The sequence below is a fragment of the Phlebotomus argentipes genome, unplaced genomic scaffold (assembly GCF_947086385.1).
Source record: "Phlebotomus argentipes unplaced genomic scaffold, Phlebotomus argentipes genome assembly contig_5, whole genome shotgun sequence".
In the NCBI taxonomy this organism is placed as follows: Eukaryota; Metazoa; Arthropoda; class Insecta; order Diptera; family Psychodidae; genus Phlebotomus; species Phlebotomus argentipes.
The window spans coordinates 476,750-497,407 of record NW_026776165.1 but is presented as its reverse complement, the minus strand read 5'-3'; the positions used below and the strand labels follow the sequence as shown (position 1 = coordinate 497,407).

Genomic DNA, 20,658 nt, shown 5'->3' with positions numbered 1-20,658 from the left:
TTCATCATTTTTCACTCAGCAACACCCTCAAAATGCCGGCACGTGAGGTTGAATTTTCCTCTCGCGAGAAGAATAAATGCAAATGCAGAGCAATTAATTAAATGATCCGCATTTTTGTGCTACATTGACATAATTTTTCCCATTCAATTTTCCGCGACCTTTTTCCGTGTCATTTCTCTGAAATTGTTGACTTTGATTACATGCGCGCGTAGACAATAACGGTCAGTTTGGTTCTTTCGTTAAGTTGGCTGAGATGCTCGCACGTTTTCTTGTTTACACGTGAGTTTGCCTGAGAATTTTGCTGAAAATGGCATCAAATATCAGTGGATTTGAGTTGGTGAATACCGAAGACAAGGTAGAAGATGGTCAGGATGCAGAATCTTCATTGGGCTTGTGATTCCGGGTGTTTGCTTGCATTGCAGGGTCGATGTTTGAAAGCCACGAGAAGCTTCCGCAAAGATGACGTTATCTTCGAGGAATCACCCTTGATATCCTGCCAGTTCCCCTGGAATGCCTTCTACGGATATCTCTCGTGTCATCACTGTCTCAGGTGAGTGTCGGATGCCGGAATTGGGTTATTCATTCACAATTCTAACCTGACTTTCCTCACGGAAGGCCTCTGGAGACGGCTGAACAGTGCGCCAGGCGTCTGGCCAATGACTCCTCGATCACTCTGCCCTATCCTGAGCAGTGTGGCGTCCTGAGGACGCGTGAGAGGCAGCGCAAGTGCGAGGAATGTGGAATTCTGTATTGCAGCGAGGAATGCCGGCTGGAGGCGTTCAAGAAGTATCACGAGACTCTCTGTCGGCTCAGGGCGCCCCTGGAGGGTCTGCTGGAGATCTGGCGCAACTGTCACTTCCCGCCGGAGACGTGCAGCATCATGCTGATCGCGAGGATCTTCGCGATGGTGTGCCAGGCAGGCAATCCTCAAGACATTCTCAGCACCTTGAAGGAATTCCAGTGCCAGGCAGTGTGTGACAGCATTTGCCACAAGATCCTGGGCGAGAAGTTCACTGAGCAGCTGACACGACTGCACGAGTGCATGGCCGGCATCTTCGTGGAGCCCGTGTATCAGGAGCTCCTGTTGCCGGACAATTTCAAGGCGCTCTTCGTGCTGGTGGGACGCAATGGACAAGGCATCGGCACGAGTTCCTTCGCCGCCTGGCAGAGGAACACCGAGCTGGCGAATGTGGACGATCGTGCGACGCTGGAGAATGACATTGAGGCGCTGTACGACAAGTTTGAGGAGTTTTCCGGCGGATTCCTGGACGTGGAGGGATCGGGATTGTACGTGGTGCAGAGCAAACTCAATCACAGTTGCCTTCCCAATGCCGAGATCAAGTTCCCACACTCCAATCATCGGCTGGTCATCTCGGCGCTGCGTGACATCGCGCCTGGCGAGGAGATTTGCATCTCATACCTGAGCGAGTGTCTCCTGAATCGCTCCAGACACACGCGTCACAAGTTCCTGCGCGACAATTACCTCTTCGCGTGCACTTGCGGACTGTGCACGAGCCAGGCAGGCGATCCGGACGTGACGAGTAGCGAAGAGGAGGACGAGGAGGAGGATGAGGGAATGCGGGACGGAAATCAGGATGCTTCGAAGGCCGATGACGCAATGGAGGCACTGAATATCAACTTATAAATTTATTCACCTGCTTTTCATCACATATGAACGGATTCAATGAAAATGACGCCAGTTGAGGGAAAAGTGGGTCTCTTTCCTTGATGTCTCTTCAAGAAACAGGTACAAGATTGATGAGCGTGTTGCTGCACTCTGCCAGCTCCGCGATGGACACTCTGCCACGCTGCCGGATGAACTTGGCCACTGCCTTCAGTTCGGACTCTGAGATGAAGATGAATTTGCCCCGATCGTCAATTACGCCCGTCAGCGTTCCCTCGGCCTTCAGATCCGTGATGCGATCGATGACCGCCTGTGTCTTGAGCTTGAACTGCGTGGCCAGATCCTCCAGCACCACGACCTTGTTGCGCTCAATGTACTCCACGAAGTCCCTGAGCAGATTCTCCTGATCTTCGCCCTCCTCGAAGCCCTCTTCCTCCACATCGAAGGTGGCCTTCAGCTTGAGATACTCCTCATGCTCGCGCCTCTCGCGCTCCTCCTGAGCACGCTTCTCTGCCTCCTCTCGCGCCCGTTCCTCTTCGCGCTCCTTCTCATCCGCCTTCCGACGCTCCTCCTCGAGCACCGCGTCCTTCTTCTTCCTCTCCTCCCTCACGCGCAATTCCGCCTCGCGCTGCGCCTTCTTCTCCGCCTTGGCCTCGAGCTTGGCTCGCTTCTTGGCCCCCATCTTCTCCCCGGCGAAGTCAGGCATCGGCCGTTCACTCGTCGCCTCACCAGCTGCCTCGTCCTCCACATCATCATCTTCTGGCTCTTCCTCCGCCACATTGGCCTGCCTCAGTCGGTTTCGCTGATTCCGCGCCAGCTGGGCACGACGCGGAATACCCTCCTGCACTCGCACAGGAACACCCCTTCGTGCTGGAGCCTGATTTCCGGGATCTGGGCAAGGAAATAATCTCCTGATGAAGTCAAATGTCACAACAAAACCATTCAAAAGCACTTTCTCACCCTTTTTCTCTGTCTTTCCCTTATTGAGGAAGTACAGTGTGGTCAGGAGGATCACCAGCAAGCTGCCAGCAATGCCAATCAGTAGATTTAAGTCCATTTTCACTTGATTTTCCAGGTAAATGTGGACAACATCAGCACACTATTTTTGCTCTGCTCGGAATTCTTCGTTAAGTCATCAGCGCCCTCTGGAAGAATTTACACGTCATCGCTCTGAGAGCCATCTTGTGGAGTGGTGGTGAATGGTTTATGACGTCCTGACGTGTCGTTCTTGTTGGGGCTTTCACCGGATTTTCACGGATAATTATGTGGAATTGGTTGATTGTGCTAATCTTAGGCTTTCACTGCACCCATGCTCTCTACTTCCACATCGCCGAGACGGAGAGGAAGTGCTTCATCGAGGAGATTCCCGATGAGACGACAGTGATCGGTGAGTGAGGTTAGGTGACCTGGTCAGGGAGAGCTCTTCTCTCACCTTCTCGCGCCTCCTTTCAGTCAACTACAAGGTCGAGCTGTACGACCCGCGCTCGGGGGGCTTCATGCCCTCCTCGCCCGGCATTGGGATGCACGTGGAGGTGCGTGATCCCGACGACAAGACCATCCTGTCGCGAGTGTACAGCTCTGACGGGCGCATCTCCTTCACCTCCCACACACCCGGCGAGCACGTCATCTGCATGTACTCCAACAGCACGGCGTGGTTCAGTGGCTCGCAGCTGCGCGTGCATCTGGACATCCAGGTGGGTGAGCACGCGATAGACTACGCAAATGTGGCGCAGAAGGAGAAGCTGTCGGAGCTGCAGCTGCGGATGCGGCAACTCCTGGACCAGGTGGACCAGATCACGAAGGAGCAGAACTACCAGCGCTATCGCGAGGAGAGATTCCGACAGACCAGCGAGAGCACGAACTCCCGCGTGCTGTGGTGGTCACTGGCGCAGACCATCGTCCTCGTGGCGATGGGCTTCTGGCAGATGCGCCATCTCAAGAGCTTCTTCGAGGCCAAGAAGCTGGTGTAGCGCCTTTGCAAGTTAATGTAATTGTAATGTAAAACACTCGATTTGTGGAATTCATAAGGTGTGATTTCTTCACTTGGAGACTTTTTCATTGGAAGTACGTAAGCGCCTCTCTGTCCCAATTGTCCTGCCACCGAAGGCGCTGGAACGTCCTCAAGTGGCGCTCCATCTCGTCCTTCACGGGTGTCAGGGCGATGTTGTCCGGGAAACGCTCGAACCAGTAGCAAAGGTGCTGGAAAAGCTGCTGAGGAGTGTCGAAAACAAAGCCATTCTTTCTATGTTGCAGAAGCTCGTCGAGGCTGCGGAAGAGGGAAAAGTTCAGGCTCCGAATTGTTATTGGAAGGATGCAAATTGACTCACCATTTGAAGTTGATGGCGCACACGGGCAGCCCGCATCCGAACATGTCCACCACCTTCATGGGTAAGTCCAGGCCGCTGGAACTCCAGTGGAGGCACACGCCGAGGTCGGCGGCGGCCAGGAGCCTGGGGTAGTCTTGATTCTCGAGCCAGGGCGCCGACACGGACACGTGCCGCCAGCGCTTCTCGCCCAGCAGCGTCATGTAGTGCTCCTTCTGCGGCCCCTTGCCTGTGATCACGCACACCAGATCCGGGAAGATGTCCGGCTGCTGGGCCGCGTGGTCCTCGTACAGCTGCAGTGCCTGCAGCAGCACGCCAAAGTCCTCGTCGGGTGTCCAGCTGGTGCTGGAGATGACAATTCCCGGCCGGTTGGGCTTCACGAGAATTGCGCCGCTGCTGAGCTTCTGCGTGAAGTTGGTGGACTCCAGCACGCCGCTCTCCTTGAAGTCGTCCGGGGAGCGCGTGAGGAACTGCGGAATGGTCTCAGAGAGGCGCACGAACAGCTCGTGCTTCTCCTCCAGCGTGATCGGGCGGAAGTGCTCTGGCGGGCGATCGTAGAGCACAGTTGCCTTGATGTCCCACACTTCCAGCAGATTCCGCTTCATCGCCTCCGTGACGCACAGATTGCCGGCGCTGCGACGGCCGTAGTAGCCCTCAATCCAGCGCGCCAGGCGCACCAGCAAACTCGTCTCCGCGGACGTGAGCGCCAGGATGGAGTGCGTGTAGTTGTGCCAGTCCACCAGCAGACGCGTGTTCCGCACCCAGCAGTAGTAGTAGCACACCACGAGAGTCGGGATGGCCGGCGGGTTCTGGCACAGCATCAGGTGTGGCCGGGAGATTGACAGGAGCGCCACGAGGAGCGTGAGGAACTGCCAAATAGTCTTTGTCACGTAGTTAATGAGGCGCGGCAGTTCGAGATTCGGGAAGGGATTCAGCTCGTGGATCTTCACTTGCTCACTGGTCGCGATTGCCGCGATGGGTGTCGTGTCCAGGTAGCCCACGAGATCCACTGCGAAGTTGTGCTCCAAGAGACTCTTCACGTGATACTGCATTCGCGGGCTGCGCCCGATGTCGCCCAGCACCACCACGCACACCCTCTTTCGCGCGGACATGTCGGGCAGACGATGAGAGCTCACGCACGAGCAGGATGTGCACGAGAGACACGTAAACAATCCACAGTGACGCGCCAGGAGCGAATTTGGGGGAACAGCTGATGGCAGTCGCCGAAGGTGCAATGTTCGGCCACAGATGGCGCAAAAGAGGCTGAATTTGAAGGGGAGAAACGAATTTGGTAGCGTGATTAGGAAAGTGTGATAATGAAAACTCAAAAAATAAAGGATGAAAATTAAATTCAAAGCAATATTGTGAATTCTAAAAGATCAATCAAAGTTAAAATTGCCATTTTTTAGGTGAACAAATTAAAAAGAATTAAAATTAAGGAGTAAAATCGAGTTGAAATTTTGGCGAATTTATCACAAACACTTCCTAATCTTTGATTAAAATGTTAATATTGCTCTATAATGATTATTTTGTTAATTATTCAGTTGATTTCATTTGATATTTATTGAAATTTTGACTCAAATAGCGAGTTAACTGATAAAATAAGCATTTTATTCTGTTCAAAAATCAATTTTAAATAATCTTCGAGAACATTTAATCTAAGTATCTTTTTTTTGAGTTAGAATATATGTATGCTAAATAATATTGTCATTGAAAGTCAATGAATGTATATATAATTTTCTCTTTCTCCTGTCTGAAAACTTAGTCCAGACAATTAAGGAGCAACACAGCTGAAAATCGTATATTACAATGTAATAAATAAATACAAATGCAGAAAATTGGCGAGACTGGCGATATAGAATCGATTGTTGGGCATGCAAATGAATTTTTTATTCCACCCCCCCTTTGAAAATTAAGCCGGGGAAATTCGTTGGCGCCACTTGAAAGTTGCAAAACCTTTTCGAGAGCCGCCGCCGCCGCCAGGGTGGAAATCACGGCGGGGGTGATTTTGCAAAGCCACCCAGGCGAGCCCATGTGTTTCGTGGCAATCGCCAATGCGTCTGCAAACAGTACTTAACATTTTCATTATATTATCCACCTCATGAGCCCTCCAGTCGTGATTCCATACGCGCGCTCGTCTCGCAATTTATGTGCGCGCTTTGCGGCACTCTCGGGGATGATAGAGGGTTGCAAAAACTGGTGGGTAAGAGAGGCTTCACAATATTTTTTTTTCACGCTTGAAAGAGTGGATGTTTGAGTGGTCAAGTTTGAACATGCGACATTTGTATGTTCACACGGGTTTTTATCGATTTTGCAGGTTAAAACATTTGAGACGAAGAGCATCAGAAAGCCATTAAGTTTCTCAATAAGTCAGTGGATAATTTATTGGGCCAAAAGCAATGTTCTGCACGCAGCAAAAGACAGTCAACATTCTGAGCAACATGAATCTGTTGGTGCTTTTCTCTTGTCTGGCTCTTGTTATGGTGAAGTGTAAAATCTTTCCCGGCTCCTGTCCAGAACTGGGCGACAACAATGGCAAGACTTCCGTACAAATGTGGCATCCATTGGCACTTTTGGCCGCTTCTTCGGGCAGAACTCACATTTTCCAACCATTCTTCGGCTCATCGATAATGTGCAATAAGATGAAAATGGAATTTAATCACCAGAACGACATAATCTTCACTCTCTCAGGCGCTAAAGAGTGGGAATTTGCGTGTGGATTTAATTTGGCACTTCTTGAGTTCAAACTCAATGCGACCAACACGATGGCAGTTGAATATGATTATTTTCCTTTGAAATCTGACAGAAATGTGATTCAAAAGTGTCCTTCTGAACTTGTGCCGGACGGCAGAATTACGATTCTGCGGCAGGAGAAGGACTTCTTGGTTCTGGTCGGTTGTCAGAATCTTCAGCAAAGCTACGATCTTGGTGTATTGATAATTTCCCAAAACAAACCATTTCATCTCTTTTCTTTTGACGTCACTCAGTACAATAGGATACTGAACAAGAGTCTTGACGCTCTGAAGGCTTTTCCTGTGACTCTTGAGGACTTCGAGGTGATGCCAGATCGAAATTGTGATGTGAATTGCAAGCCAAACGCGTGTTTCACACAACCCAAAGTGAAAACGGAGAAAACTCACGAGAATCACGTTAATTTCATTAACTACATATTTTTACTCTTGCTGATTTTCATTGCAATTATATTTCTCTCGCAATGTATTTTTAGAAAATACAGGCAAAATGAGTAATGTTTTGTAAGATTTGAGTGGAAAATAAAGTTTGTGTGAGAATTTAAGTTTGTATTCTCCTTCTTTCCTCTTTAATTGATTGAGTTAATTGATTGCTTTGATAAAATTATCCTCTTTTATCGACGAATTTCGTGCAATTTCACTTATTTATATAACTTTAGGGGAGAAATAGGATTGATATGGACTAATTAGTAGTCCTTAGACTGTCGATTTTCACTCATTCATAATCAATAAAGAGCATCACATTTCAGTGTTAATTTCAAGAGTAATCTCAATGAAATGAGATTATTTATTGACCTTTTGAATGCTAGTTTTGCATAATTGTTCGGCAATGTCCACAGAATTTTCCCCTCAACAGGATCAAAGTGCCAAACTCACCCTTTGACATTAACCCTTTCGCAATTTACATATCTCTCTCTCGATATATTTGCTTTTATCACTCGCTGTTGCCCTCTTTTTAACCCATTCAATTGCGATTTTTTGCACGCATGTTCGATGGGTGGAAAAACAAGCGACTCGAGAGAGCCGATTTTAATGTCATATTTGCCTATGGGGATGATTTTTCAAAAGAGACACGCGAGTTGACTCTATTGTGGCGCAACTCATTCACACCAGAAATTAACCCGTCAAATATTGACAATTCCAGAAATCCTCATTTAAAATTCATTGGAGGATCTGCAAAAAGAGCATCGAACGTGGGCCACAATGACGAGTCACGATGCCGTGAAAAATATGCCGCACAATACATATATACTGCTCACTTTTTCACCATGGACTTTGGGGAAATTTCCCCTGTGTTCGCCTTTGTTGTGGAGATGAAGAATCGTGAGACGCGCGTCTCATTCGCATGCGAAGACGCTGGAAAGACGAAAAGAAAAAAAACTGATGCCGTCATTTTCATCGTGGTGTGGCTAAAATGTATTTGAGGTGAAGTGGAAAATTGCTTTTCTTTTCCCCTCGCCAAGCAACTCATCAGGCGGCAGAGGTTCTTAAATGAAATCATGACTCCATAGGAATTGCGTATGTATTTAATATTGTGAGGCAAAATGTAAGAGAGTTTTCATATTGCAATTATATGTCGTGCGGAGGGAAAAGGGAAGAATCCCCAACATTCTCTCGAGGATTCTTGGATGCATATTGAGACTGAGACTGTTTTTCTTCTACACACAAGAGCGCAGATCCAGAAGGATTTTCACCCTTCACACTCGAAGGATGAGCAGAGAAATGCTGCCACTAAAAATCCCTGAGCTTCCAAATTGTTTTAGTCCTTCCTCCACGTCCTGGAAGCCTTCATATTGATCTCATTCCATTTTCACTACCCACTTCGACAGTCGTGGTGCCTCGCTTGAAGTCTTCCGCCCTTCGAATGATTTTCCACTTGCCGAGGGATGAAGGAGAATGAAGAAGAAAAAAAAATGGGGAGAAAATTGGGGAGATCACGGAAGGATGCAATATAGATTCGAGAATACCATTTCCTCTCATATTTCTCTATTCCGCAAGACATTCCACCTTCACCTCGGCTACATAAAACAATTTCCCCTTTTATGAACTCCTCCAGGATAAGGCGAAGGTCCTCGACATTTTGCCAATGATTGGGAGATTATTGCGATTATTTGAAATCTACCAGGAATTTCAGAAAGTGTGTGACTCTTCATAAAAGACTGAAAGGGGAAGAGATAAAAACAAAGAGAGTGTAGTTTATGTTAAAGTTGCATTTTATGATAATGTGACTTAGGAAAAGAGTTTTTCTGCAACACTTAATATTCACTTAAACATTAAAGCACTTCAAAAGCTTTTTAACATACATTGTGTGTGCGTGTTTAGGTTATCATTCGGTCAATGTTAATGCCAAAGGGATTTGGACAGTTCTTCATTTTCTCCTTGTTCGACAAAGATTTTATCATTCTCGATTGATGATTCTCAAGACATTGCAAACTATTGCAGAGTTTACAAAAGTAATAATTGACGAGATTATTCGGAAGATTAATATCTGTAAATATATGATTAAGAATGTGTTTATCAGAAAAAGACTGTCTTCTATTTTTGCTCACATATTTAGAAGTTCAACAATAACTTGAATTTTAATGTTATTAATTAGCAACACACAAAGACTCAGAGCATGCTGAGAATAACGTCCTCGTTTCTGCTCCAGAGAACACTTTGCAAATGTGGGTAATTACCAGTGGAAGCCTTGTCTTTCCCTCCGCGGATAAGGGTCTCGACATCGTCTTCGGCGGGTGTATTAAATCATGGGGATATTTTAATAAATGTACCGAGAATTAATACTCCGTGTTCCATAAATTGTTGCTGTTTTTCTTCAGCCAGACAAAATTTATTCCCACAGCGTTCAGCCTCCTTTTTCCCATGTCCTGGCAAAAACAAAAAGAGGGGACATTCGCGAAGATTGCCAAGACAGTTCAGAACGTTCTGCTATGGGCCAAAATCATGGAGCAAACGATGATTGTGTGGTGAAATTTCCCACCCCTCAATCTCATATTGTTCTTCATGATAAATTTCCGCGGAAAAATTTGTGCGGGTGAGTTTGAAGAGAGAAAAAATAAAATCAGAGGGTGTAATGAAAATTGGGGCTAAAATTTATGCTGCATTTTATCATCAGAAAATTAATATTTCATCCACCAAACAATATATTTGGCGCACACACACTCTAAAAATTCCCTGCGGAGAAATTTATTGATTCAAGCAGGACATCAGCGGGAAAATTGCTAAAATTCCCTCAACCAAACAATGCGAAGGATGTGGAGTTTTTTTTTTTAGCTCGCATTGGATGAGGTTAAAGAGTTGCAATTTATTAAAAAAAATTCCACACAAATTGCCCAATGTATTTTCAGCCCTGCAAAAAGATGACTATAGAGATGGCAGATGGTCGTCGAAGAATGTCTTCGGAATTGGAAAATGATTCACCCTTGTGTGATGCTCTTGGCGATTACGTACATTTTCTTTTTGCCTTAGCTTTCAAATTAAACCGCGCCGTCCCTCGACATGCAAACTCTCATTTCACATTAGGAAAAACACCCTCATTTGCTGTTACTTTTGTGCAACAAATTAAAATTTATGTCCTCAGGCACTTTTTCGCCCGTTCTGCAAATATGAAGTGAACGATTTGCTGATGGGAAATGCTTTTCCACATGAATACCTAATGGTTAGTGTTTTTTAACAAGAGAATTTATTTGTTTTTTTTTCAGGATAAAATTACAGTTTACTTCACATACTTTATTGTACAAAGGATTACAATGGAAATCAACACGACAATTGAAGTGTAGTATAGATAAGAAGAATTTATGTAATCAGAATCGTGTTTAAAGTCTTCACGATTGCTTTGTGAAATATTTCTTCCAATCATGCACTTCAAATGATACTGACACGTAAATTCGCTGTCACACTGATTAGACAGGATGTCATTAAGTGATAACATCTCAACAGGAACATCGAGCAATTTCTCAAACTTGGACAGAAGAAAAGGTCTTGCTTCAAGTGCTGCTTCAATGCGATCTTCAGTCGTCAAGATCCAAGATCCGATTTCTCTTGAGTTTTCCGATCGTTCAATGCAACTCCAAAGAACCAGAAGAACATCATTGTAGAAGATCTCAGAGAAGAATTGTCCTGTCTCCTTGCAAGCTGTGATATTCTGATCTATCCAGTATTGACTGGGAAAGCTCACGATTGGCAATGAATTTCGATATCGAATATTATAATCCATACACTTAAATCGATCTTGAACATTCCTTTCACAACTAAACATCATCATCAATGTTATAATTGGATTTTTACTTATTTTATCCTCCAGACAAATGAATTTGACGTGAACTTTATCCAGTGTGTTGAAAGGATTGTGAAATATATTGAGTGTTTCATTAGAATTGGGCAAATGAGCAACAGTTCGCAAATATTTTCCCGCGAATTTACTCAGAGGATCGCAACTTAACAGTGGAGACCGAAATTTAGGTGGAAATTTGCATCTTCCATTCAGTACAACACAGTTGTTTTCAAGTACAAATACGAGAACCAGGAGCCAAACGGTGTAAGACATTATTGAGAGAAAAACTGAAATTCCTGACGCCAAGAAAAAGGCTTTTATATGTGCGCATTCTGGCCTTCCAGTTTCGTCATAGGAAAAATTTACGATGACATATTAGGAAGTTTACTGAACTTTTCCTGCTAACCCAGAATAATTTACTACAATTTTCAGCATTATTATAGATTTCATAATGAATCAGGAAAACCTTGAATATATAGTCATCAAGTCAGAAGGGATTCTTTTCTTTTTAATGAATTTCATTGATGGTAAATCACATTTTCTCTCATCTCATCTGACTCTTTTCCATCAAATTGACAGAATTGTGTGGAATTTCGACATTCATTCTCGCTAATGAACGATAAATTGGAGAGAAAATACTGTGTGGAAGTGAACAAATCCTTCTGGCAAAGAGAAAATCCATCTTACACATCAGGGAATTTGCTTGGGAATTTGTTAGAAGAGATTAACTCTGGGTGCCGTCTTGGCAGGAAATGTACAAAATAATATAATATATACTTTCCATTTTCATCAAACAAATCGATTGAATGTGACTATAAATAATTGCATTGGAAATCACTTTATGCTTCCCTTTTGCAGCCTTCTTTCCCATTTCGCCTCGACGGAAGGAGGACAATTATCTCCGACTGTTTCTTGACTGATTTCCTCACATCGCGTGCACGTGGCTAAGGATTTTGCAATAAAAAAGCAGGGAGTGATTCATGGTAGAATAAAGAAATGAGCGGAAAAAGATAATTTTATCAATGGATAAAGCGATGCTCTTCCAATTCATAAAGCGCATTTCTTCGGGTGGAAAATGTATTCTTCTGAAAACATTAAATTTTCAGTTGAGGGTTGAAATCGAAAAAAAAGGGGGAAAAGCGTATTAAGCAAGGCGTCATGAAGTCTTTTTTTCCGTGTTAATCTCTCATAGAATGATCCAACCCAGGGAAATTGATGCAAAAGAAGTGAAAAATCATGTGTTTGATTACTAGAAATTCAGTTTTATGACGTACTTTTTGATAGTAATGCTCCAATTGGACGAATTTTAGCCAGACAAACTTCACAATTTCCAGCTAATAGCAAAGTTCAAGTTAAGTAACCATGAAATTACGTGTTTCACAAGAGTAATAGTATAATGAAGCATTAATATAGAGCAGTTGTGATGATTTTCTTGTCAAAAGCAGAGTGAATTTTGACTAGAAACCATGTGGAAAAAGGTTACAATGTACTTTGTTTTGCTCTTTATATTCGTTACCATTGCTAATGGTTTCATGCAGAAGGGAAAATGCATTCTACCAGAAGAACTACACGTGAATATGACTTCTTGTTTAGAATATCAATCTAAATTTCCGAAAGAGTTTTTTATTCCCGTGGCACATTTGCCTAATTCAGCGGAAACTCTCAATATCTTCTATAATCCTTATGGTGATTTGGGAAAAGTGTCTGTTAGTGTGATGTGCGGGTGTTATCCTATGTATGATCATAAGAAATCATTTATTCTATTAAATACTCGCTTTGATTGTGACCAAGATCGAAGGTGGAAAAAACGAAAATGTGAATACGTGAGCTTACATGTTTTTCCAACACCTTCCAAGAAGCAAACACCACAATACTGGCTCGATCCAATGATAGACGGTTGTGAAGATATTGGACAATTCTATACTTATGTATTATTCAATGAATCGTCAGATATTCTAATTCTATGGAATTGCATTGAGCGATTGGACGATTATCGAGAGATTGGCGCGTGGTTTCTTGCTCCTATAAATGATATTCGTAACACCATTTCACAAAGATATCCACTAATGAGGAGTTTCTCAGAAATTCTTGGTATTTCCATGGATTATTTCCAGACAAATGATCACTTTCGCAATCAATGCGATACGAATTATGTCTGTGATTATTACAATCGCTGCAGAAGAGACATACATATCGCAGGAGATGCGGAAGTAAATGAAGTAATTAAGTTGGAGGAGAAGGTTGATAATCTCGATGTTGCTATGCCATTTTATCCATACATCATTGCTATTATCGTGGTTCTTTTCATTGTAGGTGTAGTGATTGTTTATTTGAAAAAGAAGTGATTTAAGAAGAGATTTCAACCCTTGATTGCAATTGTGCATAATCTTCTACCCATTTAACCAATAAAAAAACTTCTCCATTATTCCTTGTTGAGAAATATGCAGCACCAATAAAACTTTGGAACCCATTCAAAATGTCGAAATAGATAATATAATGATGATGCAATTTGAAAAAAAAGTTATTTAGACTCAATCGTGTTTGAAAATATGATTACGTTGTCTTTAATATTAGTTCTACAAGTAGTAGTTACAAATGAAGTGATTCTAGGAGGGAAAATATGTCATTTGTGAGGAGTTCTCAAGAGCACTAAATGTTTCAACGGATGAATTTCAAAGGAATGTGAAGAAGATTTCATATGCGATGCACATGACAAATGTATCACAGATCTGATCACCAGAGAAAGATGAAAAGAAAATTGAGGGAAATGTGAAGAATTCATATTCATTAGTTTTGCCCAATTGCTGTCGTATGTTCTCTATAATGTTTTGTGTATTTTTTGTCGAGGACATTCAAAATACAATAAACAACCCTATATATATTTGTGAAAATAGCCAAGCTGAAAATGAAGATGATTTGTAGTCTGCAGCATGTCTTTAATCAGTTAACCTGAAATAAAACATATAGTGGAAACCCAACTGTGATGCTTTTTTCAAAACTAACAAGCACAACTCTACCAGCTTCAATTTACGATGTGTGTCCCAGGCAAAAAGCTTCCGAGAGCTTTGCGGAGAGATGTGAAGGAGCTTTTCCATGAATTTCAATGCGAAGTGCCATGTGTTTTGCCGTGAAAGCGACCCATGGGTGCAGCCACAAAATGCATATTCTCATGATTGTTGGCTGACCGATAAAATCAAGTACAATTTCACATTTGCATTGCACCACCACCGTGCTTCGAGTGGAATTCAGTGCAATGAAGTGTGACTCTCAGCATTTGCATACTCAACGAGGCGCCACCATTTGGAGTTCTTTCCTCCAAAAATTGTTTGGGAGGAATTGCACAAAGTTCGTCCAAAACAACAACCACAAAACACACAACACACCCCAAAAAACAATTAGAGTATCAAATGGCCATCGATGGCATCGGAAATGGATAATAGAATAATTATTTAATTGTTTTTAATTTTATATTGATAATTTTCCTTATTAGCGAGATAAAATTCTTTTAGTCCCTGAGAGTCCTTTGCAGTGTGAGGCAACGATAATCCAAATTTTATTATGTCATGCATAATCCTTGCCATAACATTTTCAGTTTTGAAGGTATCTTTAATTGAATGGAATTCCCAAATTCTTCGCCCTTTGCTTAGTGCTTAAGTCTCATGAATTATGAATCAATGAACTGAACATGTGGACAGATAGTACAAATCCAAGTGTAATCAGAAGATGAACAATTGGTTACAAAAAAATGGATGGAGAAATTTTTGCAAAGGGGAGAATGATCCCCATCTCGTGGGCACCTCAAGATCACTCGCAGAAGTCTCATTCTGCTCCTGGGACTTCTCGTATAACCGCAGGAGAACATTGTACGTTAATAATGCACATTATTCACATATTTGTCGCCCGAGGGTTAATTTTAGCCTTCTTAAGGCGTGGGCAGACACCCCAGATATTCTTGGGGTAAAAGTTAAGTTTGAGGAGCATTTTTATCATTTTCTGCCTCAAACACCTCAACTTGGCTCAAATCAAAACAACAAAATGACGTTTCTGCCTGCGTTCCGAAAGCATTTCCCCTCCCGAAAAATTCCGAAGGCTGATTTTGACTCAAGACTCACGAAACTTTCAAAATTGACCTCATGTCAACAAGTTAAAAATCGATGATGTTCTGTTGATTCTGATTTTGACCATTTTCAAGACTCAGCCCTCAGGGGACATTTTCCACATGTGATTCTATACTTCTGGGACTCTTTTGTACTTCTTTCATTGTTGGTACGCCGTTTTTGTTTGCATTGTCGTGGAAGATCTCTTTAGAGGATTGCCCAGAGTTTATTTGTTGGAAATATTGCTGTGGAAAAGTGTTTTGGGTGAAAGGATCAAGAGGACGGTAAGTAAATTTCAAGAGTTATGATTTCTAAATACATCATCTCATTTTCATTCCAAATTACTCATATTCTTTATTTTTATATTTTGCACAAGCACTAACAAATTAGATAATCTACTTAGATCCTAGACGCACCTCTTAGTCAACGCGAGACGGTAAAGTTTTGATACTTGGAGATATTAACAAATTGCACATGCAAATTCCATGTTCATATGCATATTACATGTAATTGTTAACTCCATGGAGTGTCTGACAATCTGCCAAAGACCTGGTTTAATTATAAATATGCGCACAAGAGTGCATACGTTAATATTCAATTCGCATTGCCAGCCGTCGCCCACCCCAAAATCCACCCCTCATTATACATCATCATACAGCATTCTCAGGTTGATTTCGCACACCGTCTCACACGCTGACATAATCATGATTATTCCTCACTCTGAAGGGGAGTGGAAAGCTGGGGGTGGTTCAGTTCAATTTATGCAAAGTGCATGAGGTTGGGGACACTGGAGTCATTTAGTTGAATGATTCACGTGTCGTTCTCGGTAAATATTTAAACCAGAATTTCACTACACATCCATCCACGCAATTTTCAACAAATTTCACACCCTGCAATTGAAGAAGTTATAGCATTTGTGGTGGGAAAGGATAGAAAATGTCAATTGGATGGGGGGAGAAAAAGAAATGCTGCTGAAACGCGATGAATTCTTTCAATTACCCATCAAGTTCTTTTGAAACAGGATTGTAAGAAAATTGCAGTTGAAGAAACTCCGTGATTGCAATTACTGAGAAAGCAGTTGAGTTATTAAATTTATTCACTGCGTGCGCGGCAAAAGTAAAAAATATCACATTGAAATTGATGTTCGAGAGGAAATATGCATTTTTTTTTATTTTATTGAAATCATAACGCAGAGGAATAACAAATGGACACCTATTGGGGGAAATATGACTGATGGCTGTCATGTGATTTTGTGGTCGGTCAGAGTCTGTGTTTGATCATAGGGACAAAATAAACCATGAGTTATTGATTGTTACTTCTGTGGTGGATTAATTTAAGGCTTCATCTGCAAATAAAACAAGACTTTATTGCGTGTAGAAATAGAACGATTTTCCCTAAATTGCAGAAATCTTTCTCTGATTTACAGTAAAGTGCTCTGCAGTCAATCCTTTCACATCCACAATGCCTTATTGTCTTCCAGACAATCCTACATACTCTTGTACATACTTGGAAAGCTTAAAAGCTCCTTGAAGTGTTTATCTATAGAGTGTATTTTACAGCTGAGGCTGAATTCAGATGTTGCAATGCTGGAGCAGAAATTCTCTCATGTTTCAAATTTCAAATTAATCCTCTTATGGATTGACTGAAAATGCATCTAAATCATCCATGAACAACACACACACACACACACATGCTGATTCAACTCACAAAAGTCCCTCGATAACCATGCTATTTCTGTGGTTTTTCCCACCAGTTATATTTTTATACATATAAAAGCCCAAATTCTGCGTGTTAAAATCGTTCAATTTGTCCATAAAAAATTCTTATATACAATTACACATTTCATATAAGTGCTATTAATTTCAAACAGAAGGAAGTTTAATTTATTAAAGTGTTGCAAAAATGTACAACTTTCTTATTGCCACGACATATTGCGTCCATAGCAGAAATGCCCGTGGATATAACTTTAAATGGAAAATGAAGTAAATAAATTGAACTCTTCCACTAAGCACTTACAGCAACTTTAGAGCTTTCAGCGTGCTACTTTCATGTTCTGTTTATACAGCAAACTAACATAGCGTTGAAATAGCAATTACAGATATGTAAGTGCATTTCTGCAGAATACTCTCATCTCTCTCTCTCCCCTCGAGGGAGCACCTCCGCATTATATACATAGACGGCACACAAAAAGCTCATACAACCCTCCTGATTCCATTAAATAATGTTTTACGATGTTCTGCTGTGAACTAGGAAATCTACCCTCCCCATTGAAGACCAGTCTGTCTCACCCTCTTTGGCAATATGCTCCTCTTTCTCCATCCTGTTTCCATTGTCGAAAGGAGGTAATGATGAGGAAAGAGTGTGAAATCTCTCAATGAAGCTCAACAGATTCGGATTTACTTTTACAAACACAAACGATTTATTGACGATTTAATTGATCCTCTAATTCATACCTGGAAATTCTTTGTAATTATTCATACAAACGTGTGATTTGAATTTAATACACTTAATCACAAGCCATATTTTCATTGAAAATCATCAGATGAATAATGCAATGTATCGATAATAGTGCTCTCAAATAAAATCATGTGCAGTCAATCTCGTATAAAGTTGTTATCCAACAAATATGTTTATTTCAATCTCTATTCACAACATTCGCCCTCTCGTGTGTGTGAATTTCATGTACAAAGATTTTCCACTTCATCGCTGACTTTAATCCTTTTTGCGCGCCAAAACTTTTCAAATCTCACAATGTTGGCGGAAGGGAAGAAGAAGAAAAAAATATTTAGTGAAGAGATTAAATGCTCACGGAAATCTGTATTCCGAATAAATCGAATTTCATTGTTTTCTTCACACTTGAGTGGAAAAAAGAGTCCCTTCAATCGCAGCACACATTTTGTAGGAGAGTTTCTGTGTTTTGAGTAGTGGTGGGAGAAAAAAAAAAACTTTAAATCCTCTCGCAAAATAGTTCCTGCCAGTTGATTTCGAAGGGATTTCCTTATCGTCAGCACCAGACAAACGTATGCAGCGGACCTCTGAATCGGGTCTCGTACGCAAGATATGGTGAAAAATCCATCCTCAGAGTCCAATAACCCATGCAAAGGTGGGGTTTTCTTTTGTCTGGGTGACCCGAAGAAGAGCGTGGGAGTGGAGCAGTTGGTGAGGTTTGGCGATAAATTTGCATTTGCCTCTCAGCCACAGAGAAGCTGTGGCGAGGACCTCGTCTTGTGGCTTCGAGAGGACAAAATTCAGGTGGGTGGCGGTGGGCGATGGAAAGCGCAGTGCAAAACACTTTTGCGGTTGAGCGGACGCCTTGGGGGTGTCGGAAAGTGGGCTTCCGGTGCATCAAACATGCGGCAAGAGGAGCTCTGGGTTTGCATATATTTGAGAAATCATGAATCCCAAGTAATGATAAAATGCTTTTACACCAATGTTTGTATTAAGATTCATGAATTGATTATGAATGGCTCAAGCACTTTTGGCATCGCTTCCGCTCTCAAATATTTGCCAAAGCGATAAGCAGCGCGCTGATGTCTCCGTCTTAGGGTCTCCCCCCAAGGCGAAATATATGGCTTCTCACGGGTCGACAAAAGGTTCACACCAGACTTCAACACCAATAATAATGAGGTTAACCAGAAGGCGTTCTCGTCCCGAGAGAGTGTGCTAAAATAAAATTCAAATATATCTCCATCCGCTCGGCTTCCATTTGCAAATCTAGAGTAAGTTCTTCAAGAAAATTTGGGATATGTTTGCTCTCTGCAAAACCCTCTGCCCACAGTTTCTGTGAACATAGTGAAAAGTTTAATTTAACACACTCTTGTAACCTCACGAGACAAAGGAAGGGACCCAATTCTTTCGCGAGAAAGTGTTCCTTGGCTCATCATCACGCGTCAAAACTTTTCCATTACGGCACAGTGCTTTTCCCACGCAGAATTTCACACTGTCTCTCATCGGAGGACCTTATTAGTTGGAGATCTTTTTAATTAAATTCAAACTGACTGTGCTTCAGTTAAGCTTATTTCACTGGTTCTTGGGATTTAATATAAATCTGTGAAAGAAGATTTCTTCTTCTATATTTTATACATGAAATATTTGAGTTGAATTACAAGGAAATGATCTTTAAGAGTATGTCTTCTATATTTATTGCATGGCTGAAGTAAGTTTCGCCTTGAAGCACTGCAGAAAGAGAAGTCTGAGCAAAAATGTAAATATGAATAAACATCCCGATGGCGAAAATGTGAAATTTCAGCAAATATTTCAACAATTGTATCGCAAACACTCAATACTGGCATTCCGGAAGAATAAATCCTCGCCTGATTTATGCCAAATATCCACCAGCACATAATTGAAATGTATCCTCGCGCAATTCGTGTGAAAATGCCCAGAAAATTGCAAGATAGCCTCTAAATTCCCTATACAATGCAATGTAAATTTACCTGATTTGGCAGAAATATCCTATGGATCAGTGTCGATATAATTGGCAACCTGCAGGGCTGACTGACCACAAACTCCAGAGCGCTGGGAAGATGTTGAAATTTGCATATTCCACCACTCAGCAAATCAATTAAGTAATTACAAAGCGAGCCCAGCAAAGATAAACGATCTACCACATTAATATAGACATGTAATATTGCAATTGAATTACAATTGCTGGTGAGATAAGCACAGAGTGAGTGAATGATATGTGGAGAGTGGGTGATTGCCTTTGATATCCCAGACCTACCAATTGAGCTCAATGCCTTGTCAATGCACGCTGGGATTCATAATGCAGTGCAATTAAGACACAATTAATCTACCTGCGAGTCTCATCTGAATTCACTCCATCAAATTGCGCTCTTGAGCATCATTTGAATTCTCCATAAAATCTATCAGTATGAAAATGAGATAATTTTAAGTGTACAATTTCTGCAAGAGTTGAAACTCCGTCTGGAGCACTTCAGTTGCTTGTGATATAAAGTAAAGTTAAACTTTCAATAAAGTTGGCGCAGTAATTTCAACTCGAGTGTAACTACTTAAAGACAGAACATGAAAAACATTATGGTGCGTCCTGAGAAAAAGATGCTCGGACAGTAATTTTATGAAATGCTTCATGTTGCGAATACTGCGGAAGACTATCTTCTGTACATCTTCTTTTTCACTCTTGTCACTCTTTATTGTTCCTCTCAGGCCAATTTCACATTGTCCCTCGCACCGGAAGTGCCCATCAGCCTCTGGGGAGCGCAACTTGTGAAAATCTCTCACTTCCTCTATAACTCCTCTCTAATTGTTCCAAAAGAAAAATGTCCACACTGTTGTGCTGCTGTGAAAGTTTTCCAACTTTACTTGAAAGAGCGTCCGATGGTGGTCAGAGGGAAAATGGGTGAAGCAATAAATAGCAGAAAATTTTTCATTGACAACATTTGAGCAAAAAAGGCGGGAAAAGTGTAGCACGAATGGAAAATATTTTCATAGCCATTTATTTCCCTTGGCATTTCTTACACTCTCTCTTGTTTCTTCACTCCCCAGGATATGTAAAGTGATCGATCAGTGTGATGCCAACTATCTGCAATTGTGCCGAAAATACAGTGATGAGCAAATTGTCACCAGAGTC

At 42.1% G+C, this 20,658-nt stretch overlaps 4 protein-coding genes across 4 annotated transcripts; 2 read left to right on the top strand and 2 right to left on the bottom strand.

The window, feature by feature from the left end:
- The first annotated feature begins 52 nt into the window (after positions 1–52).
- LOC132265800 (histone-lysine N-trimethyltransferase SMYD5) lies at positions 53–1,659 on the top strand. Its single transcript, XM_059766576.1, has 3 exons — positions 53–355; positions 423–550; positions 616–1,659. The coding sequence occupies exons 1-3, from the start codon at positions 308–310 to the stop codon at positions 1,643–1,645; spliced, it is 1,206 nt and encodes a 401-aa protein (XP_059622559.1). The 5' UTR covers positions 53–307; the 3' UTR covers positions 1,646–1,659.
- On the bottom strand, positions 1,641–2,779 carry LOC132265801 (DDRGK domain-containing protein 1). Its single transcript, XM_059766577.1, has 2 exons — positions 2,585–2,779; positions 1,641–2,515 (listed from the first exon to the last, which is right to left on the bottom strand). Exons 1-2 carry the CDS (start codon positions 2,679–2,681, stop codon positions 1,737–1,739), a joined length of 876 nt encoding a protein of 291 aa, XP_059622560.1. The 5' UTR covers positions 2,682–2,779; the 3' UTR covers positions 1,641–1,736.
- Position 2,780: 1 nt separating this feature from the next.
- Positions 2,781–3,602, top strand: LOC132265802 (transmembrane emp24 domain-containing protein eca). Its single transcript, XM_059766579.1, has 2 exons — positions 2,781–3,011; positions 3,077–3,602. The coding sequence occupies exons 1-2, from the start codon at positions 2,888–2,890 to the stop codon at positions 3,592–3,594; spliced, it is 642 nt and encodes a 213-aa protein (XP_059622562.1). The 5' UTR covers positions 2,781–2,887; the 3' UTR covers positions 3,595–3,602.
- A 33-nt stretch (positions 3,603–3,635) lies between these two features.
- LOC132265752 (chitobiosyldiphosphodolichol beta-mannosyltransferase) lies at positions 3,636–17,387 on the bottom strand. The gene is made up of 5 exons (XM_059766523.1): positions 17,357–17,387; positions 9,470–9,565; positions 7,958–8,054; positions 3,952–5,271; positions 3,636–3,890 (listed from the first exon to the last, which is right to left on the bottom strand). Exons 1-5 carry the CDS (start codon positions 17,385–17,387, stop codon positions 3,680–3,682), a joined length of 1,755 nt encoding a protein of 584 aa, XP_059622506.1. The 3' UTR covers positions 3,636–3,679.
- Positions 17,388–20,658: the final 3,271 nt, after the last annotated feature.